General features: G+C 39.2%; 1 protein-coding gene across 1 annotated transcript in view; it reads left to right on the top strand.

Annotated features, from left to right (window-relative positions):
* DLGAP2 (DLG associated protein 2) overlaps positions 1-14269 on the top strand; it is a 452324-nt gene that overhangs the window by 355966 nt on the left and 82089 nt on the right. The window contains 1 exon segment of the mRNA XM_058177539.1: positions 12387-13459. Within this exon segment, the coding sequence (XP_058033522.1) occupies positions 12458-13459 (1002 nt within the window). The 5' untranslated portion in view covers positions 12387-12457.

Raw genomic sequence — 14269 nt, 5'->3', positions numbered from 1 at the left:
TAACAAAAAGGGAGTTTGGGAGACAATCAACATTAGCAGCATAGCTTTGGCTGGAGCTAATCCTATGAGTGTGAGTCAGATTGCACGTACATAGGAAGCCAGAAATGAGACTGAAAGAAAAAAAATGTTCTTTTTATGTAGGAATTTGCTATGTACTAAAAATTAGTTTTATCACCTGTTTCTAAGTAATTTAAATATCTAATTTTGGTTCTTTTTTGTGGCTATTTTAGTGTGATGAGGCTTTTATTATGTGTTGATGTTTGACTGCATGGTAGTTCTTGACACTAGGTTGTGCTTTGTCCAGAAAATCAGGTTACAAATATTTTAAATAATAAAAACCAAATTTTAAAAAATTGTTGGCTCAGCAGAAAACACCCTTTTTCTCAGCCAGATGCATAAACTGTTAGGAAGGATATAAGATCTGGGAAGGCTAGTCTTGGAAGAATGAATGCAGTGTAATCTGGGGGCTGAAACTTCCTAGACATTTCTGAGTAACAACCCATTTTCAGGAATTTTTAAAAAAAACAATCAAATCCCTAAAGCCACTTGCAGTCTACTTCCTAGCTATTGATACAGCAAAGAAAATAATCCAAATAACAAATAGCCTGCATCGGTGAGGGCACCCACCGTACAATCGATCTCCAAAGGCTTCCCAGAACAGCAGCTCTTAGTAGTTTTTCTGAATGCCAACAGGATTGGTACTGAGCTATCTTCAGGTGGCGTATTATTGCAAAGAGAAAGCATGGTTAACCATGGCATATACATTTGTCAAAGGCAAAGCCAAGGGAAACTCAATGAGTCACTTGAAGAAAAACAGAATTTCTGCTTTAAGGTATTTCTGCATAAAGAAGGGATGTGCAAATGAATTTAAATGTGTTTCATTTTGTCCACGTCACTGTTTTTCACATAGATTCCATCCATGGTTTTTTTAAAATGTGAAAAATTGATACTTACTGTTGTTGGCACCTTTCAGCAGTTGCCACACTTTTCTATGCAACTTTCCTAACATAGGCTTTTTAATAATAATAATAATAATAATAATAATGATAATGATAATGATAATGATAATGATAATAATTTAATTTTTATACCGCCCTTCTCCCGAAGGACTCAGGGCGGTGAACAGGCAGATAAAATAATACCATATATTACAATAAAAACACTCTTTAAAAAACTTATTCAATATGGCCTAAAATTTAAAATACAATACAAAATATAAAATAAACCCCAATAAAATCCATATTTAAAAACCCTATTTAAGCCAGTCCTGCTCGGAAGAATAGATACGTCTTCAGCTCATGCGAAAGGTCCGGAGGTCAGGAAGTTGTCGAAGTCCTGGGGGAAGCTCATTCCAGAGGGTAGGTGCCCCCACAGAGAAGGTTCTCCCCCTGGGGGTCGCCAGCCTACACTGTTTGGCTGACAGCACCCTGAGAAGACCCTCTCTATGGGAGCATACCGGCCGGTGGGAGGCATGTGGTAGCAGAAGGCGGTCCCGAAGATATCCCGGTCCTATGCCATGGAGCGCTTTAAAGGTGGTAACCAGCACCTTGAAGTGCACTCGGAAAACCACAGGTAGCCAGTGCAGCCTGCGCAGGATCGGTGTTATATGGGAGCCACGAGTGGCTCCCTCTATCACCCGCGCGGCTGCATTCTGAACCAACTGAAGTCTCCGGGTGCACCTCAAGGGGAGCCCCATGTAGAGAGCATTGCAGTAGTCCAGGCGAGAAGTGACGAGGGCGTGAGTGACCGTGCATAAGGCATCCCGGTCTAGAAAGGGGCGCAACTGGCGGACCAGGCGGACCTGGTAAAAAGCTCTCCTGGAGACGGTCGCCAAGTGATCTTCAAAGGACAACCGTCCATCCAGGAGAACACCCAGATTGCGCACCCTCTCCATTGGGGCCAATGATTCGCCCCCAACAGTCAGCCGCGGTTGCAGCTGACTGTACCGGGATGCCGGCATCCACAGCCACTCAGTCTTGGAGGGGTTGAGCCTGAGCCTATTTCTCCCCATCCAGACCCGTACGGCCTCCTTACACCGAGACAACACTTCGACAGCTTCATTGGGGTGGTCAGGGGTGGAAATGTACAGCTGAGTGTCATCCGCGTACAGTTGATAACTCACCCCAAAACCACTGATGACCTCACCCAGCAGCTTCATGTAGATGTTGAACAGAAGAGGCGAGAGAACCGACCCCTGTGGCACCCCACAAAGGATGCGCCTCGAGGTTGATCTCTGCCCCCCTGCCAACACCGTCTGCGATCGGTTGGAGAGATAGGATGAGAACCACCGAAACACGGTGCCTCCCATTCCCAATCCCCCCAACCGCCGCAGCAGGATACCATGGTCGATGGTATCAAAAGCCGCTGAGAGATCTAGGAGAACCAGGGCAGAGGAATAATCCCTGTCCCGGGCCCTCCAGAGGTCATCCACCAATGCGACCAAAGCTGTCTCTGTGCTGTACCCGGGTCGGAAGCTGGACTGGAACGGGTCTAGATAGACAGATTCATCCAGGTACTGGGGTAACTGATGTGCCACCACACTCTCAACAACCTTCGCCACAAAGCGAAGGTTGGAGACTGGACGGTAGTTGCCCAAAACAGCTGGGTCCAGGGAGGGCTTCTTGAGGAGGGGCCTCACCACCACCTCTTTCAAGGCAGTGGGAACAACACCCTCCCTCAAAGAAGCGTTGACAATCCCCTGGAGCCAGCCTCGTGTAACCTCCCGGGTGGCCAGCACCAACCAGGAGGGACACGGGTCCAATAAACATGTGGTGGCATTCAGTCGCCCCAGCAACCTGTCCATGGTTAATGCAAATCATTCTACCAACTTTATACTTCGTTGTATGCGTGTGAATATTTGAATGGCAAGAGCACACCTTCCAGGTCTCCATTCAAAAATAGCTGTTGGTGTTACAATTTTTGTCTGATGGTGCATGTTTGGTGAAATCCATGCTGGATTCTTTTTTTTTTCCTAGCCTTGACATAACTTTTTACTCATATTTATCTTGTCATGTTTATGTTTATATTAGAGATGGAGATCCTTTGAGAGCTGTATGCAACATAATTTCATTTTAATGTATGCCAATTAGTGTACATTCAAAGATACAATAAAGTATTCTGTTCTGTTCTGTTCTGTTCCGTTCCGTTCCCTTCCCTTCCCTTCCCTTCCCTTCCATTCCATTCCATTCCATTCCATTCCATTCTACTTCCTGCTCATCCATACCCTTTCTTTGGCTTCTTCCTTCCGTTGCCCAACATACATGAAGGCAGAGCAGTATTTGACAGAAAGAAAACACGGTTTTCAGTTTTTCATTGCTGAGAACAATGAGCAGGTGGGGTGGGGAGGAATACCTGCCTTCTGATGGTCTCTATCATTCATTAGAATTCTTTGATGATCAGGAGCTTGAAAACCATTTCACTAGTGTTAATAACTATGTAAGTTTGGGTTTTGTGATGCCTCTTCCTCCGTTTTGCTTTTTTTAACAGCTGGTGCTATCCAGTACTAATTTGATTGCTTCGTACATGGCTAATCCAAGTATGTCATTTTGATTTGTAGGCTCATTGTCCCAAATTATGTCATTGGACTTTGGCAATCATTCCTGTTCCGCATCCAGATCTTCACAGGCATTTCCAGGCTTTTGAGGGAGGAAAAGCGGTGAAGAATATGTGAACAGAAACATCCCTAACTTTTGGGAGAAAAAAAGACTCGATACAACTTCAACTTTGCATAGGCGGATGATTGGGGGGCTTTTCATGCAATCCATTTTTAGATAGATTTTGTGACTTACCAATGAAAAAAGGCAACTTTTTAAAAATCTGCTAGTTCTTAATCACCTGGAAAAAAAGTGAAAAAGCAAGTGTTATAAACCATATACATTGGGATATAAGAAAATTTAATGGGAGGGAGGGTTCACTTTCATTGAAATTGGGGGAGGGCACTGAGCAGTTATGAATAAGGAGGAAGAAAGAATCTTTCTCCCCCACACATCAGGCAAGAAGTTCACTGCTGCTGATTCTCATCTGCTCATAGATCTTCTAGTAACAGTAAAAGAGTTGGAAGGGATCTTGGAGGTTATCTAGTCCAACCCCCTGCTCACGCAGGAGATCTGTACTAGGGATTCAAACTGCCAAACTGCTGACCTTTCTGATCATGGTTTGTAGGCTTGAAAAAAGAAAGTTGAAATAGTAGCTGTTCCTTGAAAGGAGAAGCAATAGGAAGGCAGCGGGAGGAACATAATTCTTCTGGAGGGTGGGAGATTCAAATTCTTCCATGGCCCTTTAAGAATTATGAGGGAAGGAAGGGCAGCCTTTTTCAGCATTATATTTAATGGCATTTCTTTTCTGAATTAAGGTATAATTAAACCAGAGGAATCAAGTTTTCTTTCTTTTAAAAGAATTCACATTGTCATCATTTTCATTTCAACCAAGATCCCTATATTTAGTTGTAATTTTGCTTTGCTCAAGGAAAGACACCTGAAAGACCCTGTTCTGCTTTTTGTCATTGCATAATCTAGAGATCCTTCCAAACTCAAACTTGTGAAAAGGATCCAATTACAGTTTAGCAAGTTATGCGCTCTTTGAATGCCTTTCAAGGTTTGCTGGCATTTCCACTGTAGCTCAGCAGCTGGTACCATCTTTCATATCAAATTCTATGCATTCGATCAGAAGATACGTCAACATTAAACCATTGACATGATAAAATGACAAGGACAGCATTACAGGGCTTCAATTTCCCTTGAAATCAACTACTTATTTGTATGGTGCATGAGCAGTAACTTTCAATAACTATCTTTTCCAGAGCAAATGTTTTTAAAAAAAAAAAATTTAAAGAAACTAGCATAAAGCATAATTACTGTAATGTACGGCTGATCCTGTAAAGAGCTTCTCTTAACAGCTCAGATGCTCATCTCCTTTTTGAAAAAGTGGTAAACTGAATTTGAGGATTCTGAATACCTAAATCAAACTCTTCTCTTCTATTTCTCTGATTTGTTTGCAAAAATTTCCCAGCTGCAAGAGCTTAAATAACATTGAGCAAAGAATTCATCAGGCTATTAACACAATGGTGTTCTATAAGACACTTAATTTGAATCCCCTTCTTTGTTTATTAGACATAATTTACCAAGAAAACTATGAAGAAATTTAGCAGAATCTGCAGCTCTGGCAGTATATTTCTGCCTTAGCTAGCAAGAGTGCAAGAATAGATATAATACATATACAACATGCTAGAACTATCCTATTTCATTGGGCTCAACATGGATAATAACTATTGATAGAAATAACATTGGTACCTAACCGTAACTGATAAGAAGCTGGATATTTGCTGTGTAATGATAGAAATACCTTTCTGGACTTGAACCGACTCCAATTTCTCCTCTCCGTCTTCCTCCTCAGGAATCTTTCAGAGAAAGTATCCACATTTAAATAGCTGATTGATTCATCTTTATTTTTTTTTAAAATGAACTGACATGAATAGCACTAATTAAATTAGAGAAATGAATGCAATTCATCAGAGTCTAATCCTTTAAGGATTTGAGATTGTGATTTATGGAGCTCTAGTTCTTCCTCTATCTAATTTCCTCCTCCTCCTCCTCCTCTTTATTATTTGCCATGAATGTGGGGTCAACTCTTAGCAACTATACAGATTCTCTTCATGACAATCTGTCCCTAACCAGTTCTTTAGATCTTCCAATGTTCTTTTTTTCCAATAGGTGAAAGCAAAAGTAACACGCATGGCATCGTACATGTAGTCCTCGACTTGCGACCACAATTGAGCCTAAAATTTCTGTTGCTAAGCAAGACAATGGGTTAAGTGAGGTTTGGCCCAATTGGTGTCTCATTTGATAACCATTCTTACCACAGTTGCAAGTAACATGGTTAAGTGAATGTGATCCTCATTGACTTTGCTTGTCCGGAGGTTGCAAAAGGTGAACCCATCTCCCTGGGACACTGCAACTGTGATGAATACATGCTAATTGCTATGTGTCTGAAATTTGACCAGGGGGTTGCTGCAGTGGTCATAAGTGTGAAAAATGGTCATAAGTCACTTTTTTCAATGCTGTTGTAACTTCAAATGGTCACTAAACACTTGTAAGTTGAGGATCACCTGTATAGCAATATACACAGAGTAACGGATTGAACCATTTATTTGTTTGTTTATATATTAGACTTCTAGAACTGCCTATCTCATGTCATTATAGTGCTAGGGTACTTACAAAGAATCACAAAAGTTTCCGGTGCCCCCAATCCCCAAAGCAGAACATCCCCAGACACATTTACTGAGCTCCACCCTCATTCAATCCCAACCAGCCAGATCTTCAACGTTTCTGGAAGTCTCAGGGGTTAAGAGCCTGTCAGATCTCAGGGGGAAAGGTGTTCCATCTTTTGATAGCCTCCCGAGGTTTTGTCCCATACAGAATGAAACATAAACATATGTTTAACTCTGATGTTATGTTATATAAACTGTTTGAAGCAATTATCCAAATTTAATCTTAATTGTAGATTAAAATCAGAGGTGGGTTTCAGCAGGTTCTGACCAGTTCTGGAGAACCAGTAGCGGAACTTTTTAGTAGTTTGGAGAACTACTGGCCCCGCCCCTATCTATTCTCTGCCTCCCAAGTCCCAGCTGATTGGGAGAAAATGGGGATTTTGCAGTATCCTTCCCCTGCCATGCCCACCAAGCCATGCCATGCCATGCCACAGAACCACACCCACAGAACCACACCCACAGAACCACACCCACAGGTAGTAAAAATTTGAAACCCACCACTGATTAAATATTTAAAGAAACTAGCATAAAGCATAATTACTGTAATGTACGGCTGATCCTGTAAAGAGCTTCTCTTAACAGCTCAGATGCTCATCTCCTTTTTGAAAAAGTGGTAAACTGAATTTGAGGATTCTGAATACCTAAATCAAACTCTTCTCTTCTATTTCTCTGATTTGTTTGCAAAAATTTCCCAGCTGCAAGAGCTTAAATAACATTGAGCAAAGAATTCATCAGGCTATTAACACAATGGTGTTCTATAAGACACTTAATTTGAATCCCCTTCTTTGTTTATTAGACATAATTTACCAAGAAAACTATGAAGAAATTTAGCAGAATCTGCAGCTCTGGCAGTATATTTCTGCCTTAGCTAGCAAGAGTGCAAGAATAGATATAATACATATACAACATGCTAGAACTATCCTATTTCATTGGGCTCAACATGGATAATAACTATTGATAGAAATAACATTGGTACCTAACCGTAACTGATAAGAAGCTGGATATTTGCTGTGTAATGATAGAAATAACATTGGTACCTAACCGTAACTGATAAGAAGCTGGATATTTGCTGTGTAATGATAGAAATAACATTGGTACCTAACCGTAACTGATAAGAAGCTGGATATTTGCTGTGTAATGATAGAAATAACATTGGTACCTAACCGTAACTGATAAGAAGCTGGATATTTGCTGTGTAATGATAGAAATAACATTGGTACCTAACCGTAACTGATAAGAAGCTGGATATTTGCTGTGTAATGATAGAAATAACATTGAGCAAAGAATTCATCAGGCTATTAACACAATGGTGTTCTATAAGACACTTAATTTGAATCCTTCTTTGTTTATTAGACATAATTTACCAAGAAAACTATGAAGAAATTTAGCAGAATCTGCAGCTCTGGCAGTATATTTCTGCCTTAGCTAGCAAGAGTGCAAGAATAGATATAATACATATACAACATGCTAGAACTATCCTATTTCATTGGGCTCAACATGCATAATAACTATTGATAGAAATAACATTGGTACCTAACCGTAACTGATAAGAAGCTGGATATTTGCTGTGTAATGATAGAAATAACATTGAGCAAAGAATTCATCAGGCTATTAACACAATGGTGTTCTATAAGACACTTAATTTGAATCCTTCTTTGTTTATTAGACATAATTTACCAAGAAAACTATGAAGAAATTTAGCAGAATCTGCAGCTCTGGCAGTATATTTCTGCCTTAGCTAGCAAGAGTGCAAGAATAGATATAATACATATACAACATGCTAGAACTATCCTATTTCATTGGGCTCAACATGGATAATAACTATTGATAGAAATAACATTGAGCAAAGAATTCATCAGGCTATTAACACAATGGTGTTCTATAAGACACTTAATTTGAATCCTTCTTTGTTTATTAGACATAATTTACCAAGAAAACTATGAAGAAATTTAGCAGAATCTGCAGCTCTGGCAGTATATTTCTGCCTTAGCTAGCAAGAGTGCAAGAATAGATATAATACATATACAACATGCTAGAACTATCCTATTTCATTGGGCTCAACATGGATATCAGACTAAGAGTTATCAGACTGTTTTGAATGATTATGATGTATTATTTTGATTGCTTTTGGGGAAGTTAGGAATTGATGATTGTAGGGGTATAATTAAGTTGGGACGAAAACTTTTATAAAATGTTTTATAGATGGCATCTAGATCCTAAAAATTATCGTGTATGTATCCAGAAATGCAAGCAAAATGTTGGAGATGTAATTGTGATGGCTACATATTTTCACATTTGGTGGACTTGTAAGGACATAAAGGCCTTTTGGATAAAAATTTGGTGGATTTTACAAAATGTTCTGAAAAGAAGATAAAGTTCCTGCCGCAATTTTTCTTGTTGGGAATTATTACGGATTGTACAGTAATTGAGACTAAATTGATTTTAAATCTAATAACTGCAGCAAGATTACTAATAGGACAATATTGGAAGAAAAAGAAGTACCAACAATAGAAGAATGGATATTGAAAGTTGCCAATTTGGCTGAGATGGCGAAGATATCAGCCTTTTGAAAGACAATACGCAAGAAAGATACTTAAAGGAATGGAAAAATGGATTGACTATATTCAACGTAGATATCAGACTAAGAGTTATCAGACTGTTTTGAATGATTATGATGTATTATTTTGATTGCTTTTGGGGAAGTTAGGAATTGATGATTGTAGGGGTATAATTAAGTTGGGACGAAAACTTTTATAAAATGTTTTATAGATGGCATCTAGATCCTAAAAATTATCGTGTATGTATCCAGAAATGCAAGCAAAATGTTGGAGATGTAATTGTGATGGCTACATATTTTCACATTTGGTGGACTTGTAAGGACATAAAGGCCTTTTGGATAAAAATTTGGTGGATTTTACAAAATGTTCTGAAAAGAAGATAAAGTTCCTGCCGCAATTTTTCTTGTTGGGAATTATTACGGATTGTACAGTAATTGAGACTAAATTGATTTTAAATCTAATAACTGCAGCAAGATTACTAATAGGACAATATTGGAAGAAAAAGAAGTACCAACAATAGAAGAATGGATATTGAAAGTTGCCAATTTGGCTGAGATGGCGAAGATATCAGCCTTTTGAAAGACAATACGCAAGAAAGATACTTAAAGGAATGGAAAAATGGATTGACTATATTCAACGTAGATATCAGACTAAGAGTTATCAGACTGTTTTGAATGATTATGATGTATTATTTTGCTTTTACTCCATATACAGGTAGTAAAAATTTGAAACCATATAAAGCATATAAAGAGCATATAAAGAGATTGTATAATGTGTTACTTGAAATAGATTTTGAAAGGGACTTGGTAAAGGACTGTATGATAAAGTGGGCACAAAACTTTCAGGAGCCAATATTATTGGAAACGTGGGAAAAATTTGGGTTAGAAATGTTAAATTCACGCAGGCACAGAATCTGAGGAAAATTTTTATAAAATGTTTTATAGATGGCATCTAGATCCTAAAAATTATCGTGTATGTATCCAGAAATGCAAGCAAAATGTTGGAGATGTAATTGTGATGACGCTACATATTTTCACATTTGGTGGACTTGTAAGGACATAAAGGCCTTTTGGATAAAAATTTGGTGGATTTTACAAAATGTTCTGAAAAGAAGATAAAGTTCCTGCCGCAATTTTTCTTGTTGGGAATTATTACGGATTGTACAGTAATTGAGACTAAATTGATTTTAAATCTAATAACTGCAGCAAGATTACTAATAGGACAATATTGGAAGAAAAAGAAGTACCAACAATAGAAGAATGGATATTGAAAGTTGCCAATTTGTCTATCCATCCCTAACAGATCAGCCGTACTCATGGTCTCCAACCCAGCAGTCCTTCAGTGAGGAAAGATATTCCATCTTTGATAGCCTCCCGAGGTTTTGTCCTATACAGAATGAAACATAAACATACCGTATATACTCGAATATAAGCCTATCCGAGTATAAGCCGAGGTCCCCAATTTTACCCCAAAAACTGGGGTAAACTGGGGACTCAGTATGTCGAGGGTGGAATGAGGCACCTACGGTTGGGGAAACCTCCTCCTCAGCTGAGAAGGCTGGCGGCTCCCCGCCCGCCCTCTCACTGCACCGCAGGGCTTCCCACCGTCCGCAAAATGTGAAAAAGAAAACAAAACTCAAGTATAAGCCGATATACTCGAGTATAAGCCGAGGGCTTAAAAAACAAAACTCAAGTATAAGCCGAGGGCTTAAAAAACAAAACTCAAGTATAAGCCGAGGGGACGTTTTTCAGCACAAAAAACGTGCTGAAAAACTCGGCTTATACTCGAGTATATACGGTATGTTTAACTCTGATGTTATGTTATGTTATGTTATATAAACTGTTTGAAGCAATTATCCAAATTTAATCTTAATTGTAGATTAAAATCAGAGTTGGGTTTCAGCAGGTTCTGACCAGTTCTGGAGAACCAGTAGCGGAACTTTTTAGTAGTTTGGAGAACTACTGGCCCCGCCCCTATCTATTCTCTGCCTCCCAAGTCCCAGCTGATTGGGAGAAAATGGGGATTTTGCAGTATCCTTCCCCTGCCATGCCCACCAAGCCATGCCATGCCATGCCACACCCACCAACCCACACCCACAGAACCACACCCACAGGTAGTAAAAAAATTTGAAACCATATAAAGCATATAAAGAGCATATAAAGAGATTGTATAATGTGTTACTTGAAATAGATTCTGAAAGGGACTTGGTAAAGGACTGTATGATAAAGTGGGCACAAAACTTTCAGGAGCCAATATTATTGGAAACGTGGGAAAAAATTTGGGTTAGAAATGTTAAATTCACGCAGGCACAGAACCTGAGGGAAAACTTTTATAAAATGTTTTATAGATGGCATCTAGATCCTAAAAAATTATCGTGTATGTATCCAGAAATGCAAGCAAAATGTTGGAGATGTAATTGTGATGACGCTACATATTTTCACATTTGGTGGACTTGTAAGGACATAAAGGCCTTTTGGATAAAAATTTGGTGGATTTTACAAAATGTTCTGAAAAAGAAGATAAAGTTCCTGCCGCAATTTTTCTTGTTGGGAATTATTACGGATTGTACAGTAATTGAGACTAAATTGATTTTAAATCTAATAACTGCAGCAAGATTACTAATAGGACAATATTGGAAGAAAAAGAAGTACCAACAATAGAAGAATGGATATTGAAAGTTGCCAATTTGGCTGAGATGGCGAAGATATCAGCCTTTTGAAAGACAATACGCAAGAAAGATACTTAAAGGAATGGAAAAATGGATTGACTATATTCAACGTAGATATCAGACTAAGAGTTATCAGACTGTTTTGAATGATTATGATGTATTATTTTTGATTGCTTTTGGGGGAAGTTAGGAATTGATGATTGTAGGGGTATAATTAAGTTGGGACGAAAACTTTTTAGCATATGTTTGTTTTACTTTTAACTATACCTTGTGCTCGTTCCGGGAAGTCGGGAGGGGAGGAGGGGAGGAGGAGGGGGGGAAAGGGGGAAAAAAATTTTGTAAAACTTTTTGAATAAAAAAAAAAAAAAAAATTTGAAACCCACCACTGATTAAAATATTTAATATTTGGCAATCAGACCAAATGAATGAATGTGAGAAAGATCCTATTGGATCAGATCAAAGCAGGACATGAACACAGTTATACCTGCTTGTACTACCCAGCAACTGTGGTTTTTCTTTTTCTTTTTTTAACACATCGAAATGATTTTATCTGGGCATACATACTCTTTTTTATTGTGTTCTTCTATTTTAACTATGTAAGCAGCCCGGATAATTTTAGCTAAGCAACCATCTAAAACTAATGCAGTAAATAATAAATGTAAGAGCTAATATTTAAATATCACAACAGTGAAGGATGCTAGCACTAGTATTAAACTGCCCTAATCATAATATGGTTAAATAGCCATCTTCATGATATTTAACCATCAATGAAATATTAGTATGTCTTTGTGTTGTATGTTTAAAATTATTGTTAAACTTTAATTTCTATGATTAGTTTAAATATACATTATTCTTGTTCTAGCTGACAGATACATCTCTATCCATCCCCTAACAGATCAGCCGTACTCATGGTCTCCAACCCAGCAGTCCTTCAGTGAGGAAAGATATTCTCCTGTTTCAAGGAACATGAAAGGATTATCTGGCAGTCGTAATCAATCACAATTATGTTCTGCACATACTTGTGGTTTAGCATCCCCTGAAGATTGTGAACACAGCCACGATCATCTTCACCATGGCCAGGAGTCAAGGCAATCGTATCTTCTCAGCCCAACCGAGAGTTGCCCAGTGGAGCACCATCGCTGCTCACCGCGAAGCTCCATCCATTCAGAATGTATGATGATGCCCATGGTTATGGGTGATCATATGTCCAGTAGCACTTTCCCCAGAATGCACTACACCTCACATTACGATACTAGGGACGATTGCGCCATGTCTCATCCAAACCCGAAGATTAACCGGATCCCAGCAAATTTGCTGGATCAATTTGAGAAACAACTTCCTCTCCATAGGGATGGCTTTCACACTTTGCAGTACCAAAGGACATCAACCGCAGCTGAACAACGCAGTGAAAGCCCAGGTAGAATACGTCACCTTGTTCATTCAGTCCAAAAACTGTTCACAAAATCACATTCTTTGGAAGGATCTTCCAAGAGCAATGTAAATGGGGCAAAGGGAGACGGCCGAGGTGATGACCATCATCATGGACATCATTCTAAACATAGCAAAAGAAGTAAAAGTAAAGACCGAAAGCCTGAAAGTAAGCATAAAACTGGAATGAGCAGCTGGTGGAGCTCCGATGACAACTTGGACAGTGATAGCACTTACCGAACACCTAGTGTGGTAAACAGGCATCATGTGGACCATATCTCTCATTGCTATCCTGAAGCTCTTCAGGGACATTTTGGGGATCTCTCATTAAAGACTTCAAAAAGTAACAATGATGTGAAATGTTCAGCTTGCGAAGGTCTGGCAATGACCCCTGATGGCAAGTACATGAAAAGGAGCTCTTGGTCTACCCTCACAGTAAGCCAAGCTAAAGAAGCTTATCGGAAGTCGTCTCTTAATCTAGACAAGCCTCTAGTTCATCAGGAAATAAAACCCTCCCTGAGACCATGCCATTATCTTCAGGTAAGTGTGAAATGTTGCTAATATCCTTAATTGCCATATACTCTTCAATTAACCTAAGCAGTGGCTTACTGGGTAAGACGCTGAGCTTGTCGATCGAAAGATTGGCAGTTCAGAGGTTCAAATCCCTAGTGCCGCATAGCAGGGTGAGCTCTCGTTACTTGTCCCAGTTTCTGCCAACCTAGTAGTTCAAAAGCATGTAAAAAATGCAACTAGAAAAATAGGGACCACCTTTGGTGGGAAGGTAACAGTGTTCCATGCGCCTTTGGCGTTGAGTTATGCCGGTCACATGACCACGGAGACGTCTTCAAACAGCACTGGCTCTTTGGCTTTGAAATAGAGATGGGCCTCGCCGCCTAGAGTCAGAAATGACTAGCACATATGTGCAAGGGGAACCTTTACCTTTACCTTTTATACACTTTTAACATTTGCAAGGCAGTTTTCTAACAGGCGTTCTTTCTCATAATTTTTTGGGTAAAATCCCTTATTCTTTTCCATGGTTCATCTACACCTAGAAATAAAACACAAAGCAGAGCTCAGAAACTGGTTCTATATGAGTTATTCATAACAAGCTTTAGGTGAAAGTAAAACATAACCATCATCGTCCCATCAATCTTTTATGGCCTTAACCTCTTCTCAGAAGCAACTTGGATACACTTCACTGAGCTTCTTTTTTTTTTTTTTGTTAACAGCACTTGCATAAGATAGCAGTGATGGTGGCCATAGGTCCTATTCCTGGTCTTTAATTACGGGCTAACCAAATGGGACACAAACCTCTGCTTTTCACTGAGGACTCTGATTGGAGCTTGAGTA

The sequence above is a fragment of the Ahaetulla prasina genome, chromosome 1 (genome assembly GCF_028640845.1).
Source record: "Ahaetulla prasina isolate Xishuangbanna chromosome 1, ASM2864084v1, whole genome shotgun sequence".
Taxonomy (NCBI): Eukaryota; Metazoa; Chordata; class Lepidosauria; order Squamata; family Colubridae; genus Ahaetulla; species Ahaetulla prasina.
Note: the sequence above shows the minus strand (reverse complement) of the source record. Positions and strands in the feature narration are given on the sequence as shown.